At 42.0% G+C, this 14,835-nt stretch overlaps 1 protein-coding gene across 4 annotated transcripts in view; it reads right to left on the reverse strand.

Annotated features, from left to right (window-relative positions):
* ARMC10 (armadillo repeat containing 10) overlaps nucleotides 1-14,835 on the reverse strand; it is a 123,625-nt gene that overhangs the window by 73,534 nt on the left and 35,256 nt on the right. For all 4 annotated transcript variants that reach the window (XM_070369663.1, XM_070369664.1, XM_070369665.1 and 1 more), the window contains exon 4: nucleotides 13,696-13,872. In XM_070369663.1, the coding sequence (XP_070225764.1) occupies nucleotides 13,696-13,872 (177 nt within the window). The remainder of the gene's footprint in view (nucleotides 1-13,695; nucleotides 13,873-14,835) is intronic.

Raw genomic sequence — 14,835 nt, forward strand, 5'->3', positions numbered from 1 at the left:
TGAAAAGTCGCCTGGGCTCCATGTCTCCTGGTGCTGGGGTTCCCACCTCCAGCCTCCTTCCTTAGGGTTGCCCCACCTATGGATGAAAGCACCCCTCTGCAGAGTGGCGTTGCCGGAATTGGGATTTGTCCAAGGGATAAAGGGTAAGGAGGGCTTCCCTGGTGGCTCAGATGGTAGAGAATCTGCCTGCAATGCAGGAGACTCGGGTTCAATGCCTGAGTCAGGAAGATCCCTTTCAGAAGGGAATGGCTACCCACTCCAGTATTCTTGCCTGGAGAATTCTATGGACAGAGGAACCTAGCAGGCTACAGTCCATGGGGTCACAAAGAGTTGGACATGACTAAGCAACTAACATTAAGGAGTAAGGAGGGAAGAAGGTTTGAGACCCAAGCCTTAAATGTGTCTTCTGGCACATTCCCCTCTTAACTTACAACCCAGGAACAGGACCTTCCCCTAAGGCTCTGGTTTCCCCAGTAACCAGAGTTGGGCATAAAGACATGCTGCCACCTTGTGGCCATTTCCCATAACAACAACACTGTTGATGGGCACTTAATATTCACAATGCCTGCTGGGCTGTAAGTAAAAAAGTCTTCCTTCAAGAAATGTCGGAAGGGAGGTAACTGGGAAAATATTCATAACAGGGCAGATGTTCAAAAAGCCAATTTGAATAAGCAAGTTTAACTCACTGTTTAAAGGTATCACAAGAAAAGATGTCAGCATCACTAAATATGAGAGAAATGCAAACCAAAACTTCAACGAGGTTTGAGGTATTCACCTCATACTGGACAGAACAGCCACAAGCAGAAACTCTACAAACAGTAAGTACTGGAGAAGGTGGGAGAAAAGGGAACCCTCCTAGGCTGATACTGGGAATGGAAGCTGGGAACGGCCACTGTGGAGGACAGCGTACAGGCTCCTTAGCAAGGAAAATGAAAATGAAATTAGAATACTCCCAAACCCCGTACACAAAAATAAACTCCAAAAAGACCAAAGGAGAGAGACTATGAAACTTTTGAGGAAAAAAGCAGAACATGCTTTGACATAAAATGCAGCAAGTTCTTTTTTGATCCACCTTTTAGAATCATGAAAAACAAAACACAAATAAACAAATGGGACCTAATAAACATTAAAAGCATTTGCCAATACAATATTGTAAAGTGAAAAAAAATAATAATAAAAATAAATAAAAATAAAAATTAAATTAAAAAAATAAATAAAAGCATTTGCACAGCAAAGGAAACCATCAGTGAAAGAATAAGCCAACCCTCAGAATGGGGAAAAAAAAAAAATTCTTGCAAATGAAGATACCCACAGGGAATTAATCTCCAACACATACTAGCCACTCACAGCAAAATATCAAAAAAACAAACTATCCAATAAAAAATCGGCCAAAGATCTAAATGCACATTTCTCCAAAGTTATAGAGATGGCTCCATAAAGCACATGAAAAGATGCTCAGCATCACTAGTTCCTAGAGAAAGGCAAATCAAATGTACAATGAAGTTATCACCTCACATCAATCAGAATGGCCATCTCAAAAAACCTACAACAATAAAGTCTGCAGAGGGTGTGGAGAAGGGACTGCTTCTACAGTGTGGGTGGGAATATAAATTGGTGCAGCCACTGGAGAGAACAGTACGGAGGTTCTTAGAAGACTAAACACAGAAGTACCGAGCGGGACTGCCCTGGTGGTCCAGTGGGTAAGACTCTGCGCTCCCGGTGCAGAAGGCCTGGGTTTCTTCCCTGGGCCTTCTTCCCCCATGCTGCAACTAACAGTCCCACATGCCACAACCGACACTCTGCACAGCCACATGAGTAAGAAAATATAAAGAATAAGTACCAAGTGGCCCAGCAATCCCACACACGCAGACCCAGAGAAATCCAAAACTTTAAGACACCTGCACCCCAAATAACGTGGCAGCACTAGGCACAACAGCCAAGACAGGGAAGCAATGAAAGTGTAGAAGAACAAATGAATGGATACAGAAGATGGGGTGCATATGCACAAGGCAGTTACTCAGACATAAAGAATGAAACAATGCCATTTCCAGTCACAGGAAAGAAACTAGAGATGATCACACTAAGTGAAGAAGTGAGACAGGGAAAGACAAGTATCACAGGATATCACTTCTGGTGGAATCTAAACATGGATACAAATAAACTTCTTTACAAAAGAGAAACAGCCTCACAGATTTAAAAAGAGACTTAGGGTTACCAAAAAGGAAAGGTGTGGGGGGTCAGGCAGTACTTAGCTGGTTCAGATCAATATATACACCTTAAAACAGGTACTCAAGGGCTCTTAACAGTCACAAATCTGACAGGGCTGTAAATGACACCTGCCCTCAAGAAATGTCCTGAGATAATCACTGAAAACACAAGCTAGAATCAAGATTGCAGGGAGAAATATCAACAACCTCAGATACGCAGATGATACCACTTTAGTGGCAGAAAGTGAAGAGGAACTCAAGAGCCTCTTGATGAAGGTGAAAGAGGAGCATAAAAAAGCTGGCTTAAAATTCAACATTCAAAAAACAAAGATCATGGCATCTTGTTTCATCACTTCATGGCAAACAGATGAGGAAAATGTAGAAACCGTGATAGACTTTATTTTCTTGCGGACGGTGACTGCAGCCACAAAATTAAAAGACACCACCTGCTCTTTGCAAGAATAGCTATAACAAACTTAGTGTAAAAAAGAAGAGATATAACTTTGCCAACAAAGGTCCGTATAGTAAAGGCTATGGTTTTTCCAGTAGTCATGTATCGATGTGAGAGTTGGACCATAAAGAAAGCTGAGCGCTGAAGAAATGATGCTTTTGAACTGTGGTGCTGGAGAAGACGGTTGAGAGTCCCTTGGACTGCAAGGAGATCAAACCAGTCAATCCTAAAGGAAATCAACCTTGAATATTCATTGGAAGGACTGGTGCTGAAGCTGAAGTTCCAATACTGTGGTTACCTGATGTGAAGAACTGACTCACTGGAAAAGACCCTGATGCTGGGAAAGACAGAGGGCAAAAGGAGAGGGGGAGACAGAGGATGAGATGATTGGATGGCATCACTGACTCTAGGGACATGAGTTTGACCAAACTCCAGGAGACAGTGAAGGACAGGGAAGCCTGGCGTGCTGCAGTTCATGGGGTCACAAAGAGTCGGACACGACTTAGCGACTGAACAATAAATAACAACAAATCATCGAAAAATAATTCAAAAGAAAGGTCAACTTTCAAGAATCCAGTTTTAAGAGGTAAATTCTACTCACAAGGTGTACAAAAATAAAAGCACATGGAAAGATACTCCACATCAATAATTACTGAATCAATGCCAATCAAACCTACAATGAGGTATCACCTCACACTGGTCACAATGGCCATCATCAAAAAAGGCTACAAAGAATAAATACTGCAAAGAATGTACGGAAGAGAGAATCCTCCTTCAATCTTGGTGGGGATGTAAATGGTGAAGCCACTATGGAAAACAGTATAGAGATTCCTTGAAACACTAAACATAAAGAAAATCATCTTTCAAAATGACATATGTGCCCCAATTTTCAGGGAAGCACTATTTATAATAGAACCCACAAAAATGTCCACTGACAGAAAAATGAAGACCAAGTGGTACATCTACACATCAGAATACTACTCAGCCATGACACAGAGTGAAATAACGATACTGGCGGCAGCATGGATGGACCGAGAAATCATCATACGAAGTGAGTAAGTCAGAGAGAAAACGACAAATATCGTGGGATGTCATGTACAAATGCATTGATACATTCACACCAGTGAACTAATTTACACAACAGCAGCAGACTCATAAACGGAGAAAACCAAACTATGCTTACCAAAACAAAGTTAGAAGGGAGGGATAAATTAAGAGTTTAGGAGGAAAATGTTAATATACACAGTAATATATATCAAGTGGATAAGGAAAAAGTACCTACTGCATAGAATAGGGAACTCTACTGAACAAATTGTAATAACCTGTATGAGGGAAAAGAAAAAAACAAAAAAAAACATTTATCTTTTTCTCAATACCTGACCCTTCCAGAATCTGGCTTCTCCAGCTGGCTCCCTGTGTATATGAGAGCTTACTGTGAACATATCCCCTTTGATCCCAGGCCCCTGTCCTATGAACCCCGACACCCAGATTGTTGATTATAAGTAGAGAAATTCAATTCACAGTGACAACGAGCTATTACTAGGAAACAGAATGGCCATCATGAAAAAGTCTAGAAAAAGAAACTGTTGACCAAATGTGAAAATGGGATTTGAACTACCAAATCCCTTGTTGTTCCTGGGATTGTCAATTGGTAAGAACCACTATGGAGAACAGGATGGAAGTTCCAAAAGAAGCTAAAAACACAGTTATCGCACAATCTGGAAATCTCACTCCTGGATCGATGTCCAGAGAACATCATCCCTGGGATGACACATACACGCTGACGTTCATTGCAGTAATATTTACAGTCGTCTGGAGATGCAAGTAATTAAAATGTCCATGGACAGATGGATAGAGATGTGGTACATATATGGAAGAGAATTCTACTGAGCCAGAAAACAGGATGCAGTAATGTCATTCGTAGCAACAGAAATGGAGATAATCATATGAAGTGATGTAACTCATAGAAGGACAAACGCTCTATGATGTGATCGATAGGTAGAAACTAAAAATGGAAAGAAATGAAGTATGTTTCACAAATGAAACACACAGATATAGGAAACAAACTTATTCTAACCAAAAAGGAAAGGTGGAAGCCAGGGATGCATTGGAGGATGGAGCTGAAACATACACACGAACAGAAATGAAACAGATAATCGACAAGGATCTATTGTATAGCACAGGAACCTAGACACAACACAGTAATAACCTACATGAAAAAAGTACTTGACAATGAATACAGGTATGTCTACATACAATTCAATGTACAGTTAAACACAACAGTATACATGCACGATACTGCCTAAAAATTCATTTTACAAAAGTCGAATGCCTAGGACACTCCCCTCTCAAGCTTTGGGGTCCTGGGCTGGATCACATTCCTGGAGCCTGAGCAGCCCTGGTTCCCAAGTCTAGACTATCACGGGGCTGCGGGAGCTGTGAACAATGTGCCAGTAAATGGTCCCTCTGGGACGTGCGGTGCCTGCTCCACTGCGGACTGGGTGTAATGTCTGGAACCAGGTAGGACAGCTAAACCAAGGCAAGTGCACTTCAAGGATGGTGGGATGGGGGACCCTGGAGTCCCGAAGACCTGAGAGGGAATCACCTGGTACTCAGGTCTCCTGGTGTCAGGGTTCCAACCTCTGGCCTCCTTCCTTAGAGTCGCCCCAAAGTCAGAAGGACCACAGCACCCGTAGCAGAGCTTTCGCAGGGTTTGGAATTTCTCCAGTGGGGTGAATGATAGGGGTAAGAAGTAATGGGACGCGTGGCCTTGGTTCTTTGTTCCGGCACACTGGGCTCTCATTTATAAGCCAGGAGGACTTTCACCAGGGCTCTGCTTACTCCAGTAAGCAGAGTGAATATAAGAAATAACAACTTAAAGTGGTCCATTTTCAAGGATAGCTAGCTCTGAGTGATAGCTTGCTGATTTACAGTCCCAAGGCTTACAAAGCGGGAAAATCTAGGTAAACAGAGAGAAGAATGCTTAGGGTTTTTAAGCAGGCTCATTCTATTGGTGAATTTAAAATATAAGAACAAGTGCACAGGAAAGGGGAAAACAAGATGTTAAAGGAGGGCCAGCCCATAAAAAGGAAGTGGATGAACCTAGGAGACATTTGGGAAGATTGTTCACCCTGCAGTACTCAGCCAATGAGGAACTGGGGAAGGGACTTGCATGCTAGAATGTAAAAATGCTTCCTGTAACTGCCAGGGGTGTGCCTGCCTACCAGATACCCAATCTTGCAAGACTGTCATTAAAGCCTGGCTTTCTGGCGCATCTCCGGTCTCCAAGTCCATTCTCTAGGTTTGGGCAGTCAGTTTTGTCGCTCAGTCGTGTCCGACTCTTTGTGACCCCATGCACTGCAGCACACCAGGCTTCCCTGACCATCACCAACTTCCGGAGTTTACTCAAACTCATGCCCATTGACTTGGTGATGCCATCCAACTATCTCATCCTCTGTCATCCCCTTTTCCTCCTGCCTTCAATCTTTCCCAGCATCAGGGTCTTTTCCAATGAGTCAGTTCTTCGCATCAGGTGGCCAAAGTATTAGAGTTTCAGCTTCAGCATCAGTTCTTCCAATGAATATTCAGGACTGGTTTCTTTTAGGATTGACTGGTTGGATCCCCTTGCAGTCCAAGGGACTCTCAAGAGTCTTCTCCAGTTTAGTTCAGTTCAGTTCAGTCGCTCAGTTGTGTCCAACTCTTTGCAACCCCATGAATCGCAGCACGCCAGGCCTCCCTGTCCATCACCAACTCCCGGAGTTCACCCAGACTCACGTCCATCGAGTCAGTGATGCCATCCAGCCATCTCATCCTCTGTCCTCCGTCCCCTTCTCCTCCTGCCCCCAATCCCTCCCAGCATCAGTCTTTTCCAATGAGTCAACTCTTCGAATGAGGTGGCCAAAGTACTGGAGTTTCAGCTTTAGCATCATTCCTTCCAAAGAAATCTCAGGGCTGATCTCCTTCTCCAGTACCACAGTTCAAAAGCATCAATTATTCAGCGCTCAGCTTTCCTTATAGTCCAACTCTCACATCCATACATGACTACTGGAAAAACCATAGCTTTGACTACATGGACCTTAGTCGGCAAAGTAATGTCTCTGCTTTCTAATATGCTGTCTAGGTTGGTCTTTTGAAAAGACCCTGATGCTGGGAAAGATTGACGGCGGGAGGAAAAGGGGACAACAAAGGATGAGATGGTTGGATGGCATCACCCACTCAATGGACATGAGTTTGGGTAAACTCCAGCAGTTGGTGATGGATAGGGAGGCCTGCAGTGCTGCGGTTCATGGGGTTGCAAAGAGTTAGACACAACTGAGTGACTGAAATGAACCGAACTAGGTTGGTCATAACTTTTCTGCCAAGGAGCAAGTGTCTTAATTTCATGGCTGCAGTCACCCTCTGCATTGATTTTGGAGCTCAAAAAAATAAAGTCAGTCACTGTTTCCATTGTTTCCCCATCTATTTGCCATGAAGTGATGGGACCAGTGCCATGATCTTAGTTTTCTGGATGCTGAGTTTCAAGCCAACTTTTTCACTCTCCTCTTTCACTTTCATCAAGAGGCTCTTTAGTTCTTCTTTGCTTTCTGCCATAAGTGTGGTGTTATCTGCATATCTGAGGTTATTGATTTCTCCTGGCAATCTTGACTCAGTTTGTGTTTCATCCAGTCCAGCATTTCTCAAGATGTACTCTGCATATAAGTTAAATAACAGGGTTACAATATACAGCCTTGACGTACTCCTTTCCCAATTTGGAACCAGTCTGTTTTTCTATGTCCAGTTCTAACTGTTGCTTCTTGACCTGCATACAGATTTCTCAGGAGGCAGGTCAGGTGGTCTGGTATTCCCATCTCTTGAAGAATTTTCCACAGTTTATCATGATCCACACAAAGGCTTTGGCACAGTGAATAAAGAAGAAGCAGATTTTTTTTGGAACTCTCTCACTTTTTTGATGATCTGACGGATGTTGGCAATTTGATCTCTGGTTCCTCTGCCTTTTCTAAATCCAGCTTGAACATCTGGAAGTTCACAGTTCACATATTGCTGAAGCCTGGCTTGGAGAATTTTAAGCATTACTTTGCTAGAGTGTGAGATGAGTGCAATGTGTGGTAGTTTGAGCATTCTTTGGCATTGCCTTTCTTTGGGATTGGAATGAAAACTGACCTTTTCCAGTCCTGTGGCCACTGCTGAGTTTTCCAAATTTTGTGGGAATGGGTGAATTTAACTCAGATGACCATTATATCTACTACTGTGGGCAAGGATCCCTTAGAAGAAATGGAGTAGCCATTAAAGTCAACAAAAGAGTCGGAAATGCAGTACTTAGATGCAATCTCAAAAATGACAGAATGATCTCTGTTCAACTATCATCTCTTCAAATATTTTTTCAGGTCCTTTCTCTCTCTCTTCTCCTTCTGGGACCTGTATAATGTAAATGTTGTCCCATAGTTCCCTTAGGCTGTCTTCATTTCTTTTTTTATTCTATTTTCTATATTCTGTTCTGTGGCAGTGATTTCCACCATTCTGTACTTCAGGTCATTGATCTGTTCGTCTACCTTAGTTATTCTGCTGTTGATGCCTTCTAGTTTATATCCATCTCTTTTTGCTTGTACTTTAGTTCTTCTGGGTCGTTGATAAATATTTCTTGCAAATTCTCCAGTTTTCCTGAGATCCTGGATCACCATCAGTATCATTATTCTGAATTATTTTGCTGGAAGGTTGCCTATCTCCACTTAATTTACTTGTTTTTCTGGGGTTTTACCTTGTCCCTTCATCTGGGACATAACTCTGGTTTTTCATCCTGATTAGCTTTCTATAATGTGGCTTTAGTTCTAGCTATGGGATTATGGTTCTTCTTTCTTCTGCCCTCCAAGGAGGAGGCTAAGAGGTTTATGTAAGCTTCTTGATGGGAGGGACAGTTCAGTTAAGTCACTCAATCATGTCTAACTCTTTGTGACCCCATGGACTGCAGCACGCCAGGCTTCCCTGTCCATCACCAACTCCTGGAACTTGCTCAAACTCATGTTCATTGAGTCAGTGCTGCCATCCAACCATCTCATCCTCTGTCATTCCCTTGTCCTCCTGCCTTCACTCTTCCCCAGCAACAGGGTCTTTTCTAATGAGTCAGTTCTTTGCATTAGGTGGCCACAGGATTGGCGCTTCAGCTTCAGCGTCAGTCCCTCCACTGAATATTCGGGACTGATTCCCTTTAGGATTGACTGGTTTGATCTCCTTGCATCAAATGGGGAGGCACTGATGGTTGGAAAAAAATAGGTCTTGGTCTGGTGGGCAGGGCCTTGCTCATTAAAGCTTTAATCCAGTTATCTGATGATAGGTGGGGTTGTTTAGCCTGAAATGACCCAGCCCTGGGTCTACAGGTCTATGGTAGGGTTAATGATGACATCCGAGAAGGCTTACACCAAGGGAGACCTTGCAGGACTGCTGCTGCCAGTGCCCCCATCCCTGTATCATCAAAATTGCCAATTAATGAAAAACCTCTCATCACTTTTTTAATCGAGATGTGTATCAGAATTACCTTGAAATTTTTTGAAAAATATAAACGTCCAGGTATTGTTTTTTTCCTCCAAAGCTCCAAATATGTTTCTAATGAGCAGCCACGCCTAAAATCAACTCGACTATATGATGATCTTTTACTTTTATCTAGTTTATCTTACTTTTACTATTTCATATTCAGTGCTATTTCATTTAGTCTATATTTTCCAATTTTTCCATCCCTTTTTTTGGGATGTTCTTTCTCAAGCCTTTATCAAGTGTGGCAGAAAAGCTTTTGTATTTTATATATATATAAATAGTATGTATAACATATATATTTTAGAAAACTTGTGAAATTTTGCCAAACTAAAAATGTATGACATTTTGATTCCACTTATTTCATTTAGGAAGAATAAAATGCTAGATTTCTAGTTAAAAAGATATGCAACAAAGGTTTACAAAGATATAACACTTAGAACTATAGTCAGTATCTTATAATAAACTAGATTGGAAAATAATCTGAAAAATAATATATGCACATGTATAACTGAATCACCTTGTGGTACCCCTGAAACTATATAGCTGTAAGTCAACTACACTTCAATAAAATATATATGTTAAAAGAATAACTTCAACCATCCAGCTGTACACTTCAAACAAACATCACAGCGTAAATCAACTACACTGGAGTGGGGTGCCATTTCCTTCTCCAATGCATGAAAGTGAAAAGTGAGAGTGAAGTCGCTCAGTCGTGTCCGACTCTTAGCGACCCCATGGACTGCAGCCCACCAGGTTCCTCTATCCATGGGATTCTCCAGGCAAAAGTACTGGAGTGGGGTGCCATTGCCTTCTCCGAAATCAACTACATTCCAGTATAAACAGAAACACACAGATTTAGAAAACAAACTAATCCTAAATGAAAAAGACAGACTGAAGCAAGGCTGTATTGGAGTCTCAAATAAACACATACCCACTCATACAAATAAAACAGATAATCAACAAGGACCTACTGTAAAGCACAGGGAGCTAGAGTCAACACAGTAATAACTTCCATGAAAAAAGTATCTGAAAATGAGTACATGCCTATCTACATTAAACTCAATCATCCAGTTCTACACTTTGCACAAACACCACATGTATATCAACTATACTCCAATATGACCTAAAAAGTAATTTAAAAAGAAAATGAAATGCCTACTCCATTCCCCTCAAGCTTCAAGAGCCCAGGCTGTTTCACATTTCTGGAGCCTGAGCTGCCTTGGTTCCCAAGTTTGGACTATCACAGGGCTGAGGGAGCTGCTGAAGCATGTGCCAGCAAATGACATTTACAGGACACTTAGGCTTGTAGTGCCCGGTCCCCGGTGAACAGGATGACAAGGTCAGGAGCAAGGCAGGACCACTCACAGCTAAACCTAGGCAAGTGCACTCAAGGATGGTGGGATGGTGGACCCTTGAGACCCAAACCTGTGAAGGAGGCACCTGGTCTGCAGGTCTCCTGCTGCTGGGGTTCCCACCTCCACCCTCCTTCCTTAGGGTTACCCCAACTTTGGAGCACAGCATACCAGCAAGCTTTTGCATGCTTGAGATGTCTCCAATGGGGTGAGTAATAAGGTGGAGGATGTAATGGGGCACCAGGCCTTGGCTGTTCTGGCACATGGGGCTCTCATTTATAAGTCAGAAGCAGCACTTTCACCAAGGCTCTGTTTATCCTAGCAAGCCCTGTGGAGCCTCAGGAAATCCTGCCTCCTTGTGGTTGCTTATTGAAACTACAATGGGAAAACCACTGCCTAAGGGCACTTCACTTTCAAAATGCCTCTCACATTTTGAAAGACACTTGCCCTGGACAAATGTCCTAGGGTATGTAACTGAAAGAGAATTCACTAAAAGTCAGCATTTCAGAAAGCCACCTTGTTGAAGTAAACTTCATTCACAGTGATTTAAGAAAAGCAGCACAAGGAAAGGTGCTAAATGTTGGTTAAAGTAGTGAAATTTATCACAGCACAATGAGGTTTCACTTGGCTGCACAAAGAATGGCCATTATTAAAAATCTAAAAACATAAACTAGTGGAAAAAAATTAGAGAAAATGGAATACTGCTAAGCTGTTGCCTGGACTTTAAAGTGGTAACCGCCACTATGGAGATGATGGCGGTTCCTTCAGAAAGTCAAATAAAGCTATTATATCAACTAGAAATCCCACTCCTTCCCCTACATCCAGAGAAATCCATACTTGGAATAGAAACACACACTCTGACCAGTAGCTTGGATATGTAAGTAATTAAAATATCCACAGACAGATGGATCAAGAAGATGTGGTATATTTTATGGAAGGGAATATTACTCAGCCAGAAAACAGAAGGAAGAAATGGCATCTGGAGGAACGTAAATGGACTTGGAAATGATCATATGAAGTAAGTCATAGACAGAAAGACAAATAGACTATGATGTGACTAATTGGTGGAATCTAAAAACTGAAAGCAATGAAGTACATTTTCCAAACAGAAACACAATTACAGATTTAGAAAACAAACTTATTCTAACCAAAGGAGAAAGGCAGAAGGCAGGGATCCATTATGACGCTAGAATTAACACATACCCACTAGCAGAAGTGAAACAGGCAATCAACAAGGACCTACCCGATAGCACAGGCACTTCGACTTGACACACTAATAGCCTACGTGGGAAAGTAACCCCAAAACGCACAGGTATGTCTACACATAACTGGGTCAAGCTACTGAACACTTAGACACAGCAGTGCCGATCAACGACAATCCAACAGAATCTAAAAATTAAAGGAAAAAAAAAGAATGCCTACTACATTCCTCTCTGGCTTCAGGTTCCTAGGCTGGTTGACATTCCTGAAGCCTCAGCAGCCTTGGTCCCCAAATGTGGACTGTTAAGGGACTGATGGAGCTGGAAAGGAGGTGCCAGCAAATGAGCTCCCCTTGGACCTGTAGTGCCTGGTCCCCTCTGGGTGGAACCACAGTGTCCAGAGCTGGGTCAGACCTCCCACAGCTAAACCAAACATACTGCACCCAAAGCACGGTGAACCCTCTGGGCTGGTAGGGCTTTTGATGATCTGTTCTCCAAGACTCCTGGTGGTCGGGTTTCCACCTCCAGCATTCCTCCTTAGGATCCGCCCATTTAGCGGAAGACAGTGCCCTCCACAGAGCTCTTGTGGAGGCTGGGCTTTATCTGGGTGATGAAAGGTAACAGAGAACATTAAAGAGACACAAGGGCTTGGTCGTTTTCCTGGCACATGCCTCTCTTGTTTATAACTGTGGAAGATGTGTTTCAGGAAAGCTTTGCTGCCCCAGTATATGGAGTTGAGCATGAAGAATTTCTGACATGTTGTGGTCATTTCCCATACCTATAGCTTGAAAACTGATGCTTACAGGCACATTATATTCCCAAGGCCTTTAGGGCTATAAATGATATCTGCCCTGAACAAATGTTGGTGTGGTAATTGAAGGAGAAATCATAAAAGGGCAGACTTTCAAGAAGCCAATGCAAAGAGGTAAATTTTACACACTGTTTTAAAGAGAAAAGCACATGAAAAGATGCTCAACATCACTTATTAGTATTGAAATGCAAATCTAAACTACAACTAGGTATTACCTTGCACCAGCCAGAATGACCATTATCAACAAGTCTACAGTGAATACATGCTGGGTAGCACATTAAGCAAAGGGAACCCTCTCAGGCTGTTACTGGAATTTAAATTGGTAACAGCCACTATGGAGAACAGTATGCAGGTTCCTTAAGTAACTAAAAAAAAAAGCTACCAAATGATCACACAACCCCACTCATGGGCATATATCCAGAGAAAACCATAACTTGAAGACAGACATGTACCCTAACCTTCACTGCAGCTGTATTTACAATAGTCAGGATGTGCAAGCAACCAAAATGTCCACTGACGGGTGGATAAAAAAGATGTGGTAAATATATACAACGAACTATTACTCAGCCATAAAAAAAGAATGAATGTCAATTGCAGCAACAGGGACGGACCTGGAGATGATCATACTAAGAGAAGTACATCAGATAGAGAAACACAGTGTCCATCACTGAGAGATGGCAACTAGCATTTATACAAATACACTACATGTTCCAAATAGAAACAGACCCACAGACTTAGAAAACAAACTTCTGGTGCCCAAAGGGGAATGGTAAGTGGGAGGGATAATCAGGAGGTTGGGATTGCCAGCACTGTCGCTCAAAGTCTCCTTTGATCACAACAGTCTTGAATCTGGTGCAGTCAACACTAGCTCCTTCTGTAAAGAGGAAACTGATTTTCATAAAACCAAATGAATATCATTCTTCTGATAAGAGAAAAAATAGACCATTTTCATAAGTTAATTTTGAAATTCAGTGTTAGGATATAAAAATAATATACTTTCTTGGGCCCATGAAAGGTTTTGAATAATAAATTTTAAATTTTCTCTTTTTTTAAGGAACATCAAAAATGTGACTTGTAAAATGAATTTTGATCTTAATAACATGGATGCAATAGCTGTTTGAACTGCAAACAATCACCATTTCCTTCATACCTTGGTGCTTCCGTTTCCTGTGACCAACACGTGGAACAGGTCTGTAATATAACTGCTAAGCATGTCCTGGTGGTCATTGGTCACTGTCATGTTTGTTAACAACCTCAGTCCAGCCAGTTGCACAGCAGAGTTCAGGGGGCCAGCGATGACATCCTCACAGACTTGACTGACGTATACCTGCGGTGGGAAAAAGGGGGTCTTCTTAGAATCTCTAAAACTTTCCTATTAAACCGTAACTCTTGCACAGTGGAATCAGGTGATTGTTTAGGATGAGACTGACTCTTTAAGAAAGATGGCATTTCTATCAAGATCTCAAACTTGGGTAACTTTTTTTAAGTTCCCTAATTAATAGCAGGCATTGAGCATTTTACAGATATACTCACTTCAGCCCTAAGACAACTAATGAGCCAGTGGTATTATGGTTATTTTATAGATGGGGACTGTAAACCCTTGAAGAAGCTTGGATTCTCTGCCCAGACGGTGGAGCAATGTCCAGATGCAGAGACCACGCTCTCAACACCAGTGGGGGGCCTCCCAATTCTGTCTACCTTTCTGTGTCTGGGCATGGCAGGATAAGGGGGAAGACCTGTGGGGACATTTTGTACCACAGTCCGTATCTGAACTGTAGGATCTAGGGGCACATCATGTTAGAAGTAAAGAACTAGAGAGGGACACTAAATAGAGCTTTCCTTCAGAGCTCTTTCTTTTATGAGTAAGCAGAGGCAAACTCTATTTGGTCCAAGGTTGTTATTTATGATGTATATGTAGATGAATTACTCCTTTATAATATTGTAAACCACCACTGGCTGAAAGTAATGCAATGCCGGTCGTATGCCCATGTCACACATGATAGATCTAGGCTAAACCTAGGGGGACAGAGAATTTCCTGAAACTCTATTTTCTATGTCTGGCCATGAGCCTTCCAGCTTGAAAAAATTATGTCTCACAAGTAATAGGTAAACACCTAAGTCTGAACTTCATCAAAGTTCTAATTGGTAAGAAAAATTCCCTAATATAAAATGGTAAGGAATTACCAACTGTCCAGTACTAACTTTAAAAAATTTCCAAATGTGTTCATGTTACCACAGAAACGAAAATGATGGCAGTGAAGCAAATTGCGTAAGTAAAACAGATTAGATT

This window comes from Bos mutus, chromosome 4, assembly GCF_027580195.1.
Source record: "Bos mutus isolate GX-2022 chromosome 4, NWIPB_WYAK_1.1, whole genome shotgun sequence".
Classification (NCBI taxonomy): domain Eukaryota; kingdom Metazoa; phylum Chordata; class Mammalia; order Artiodactyla; family Bovidae; genus Bos; species Bos mutus.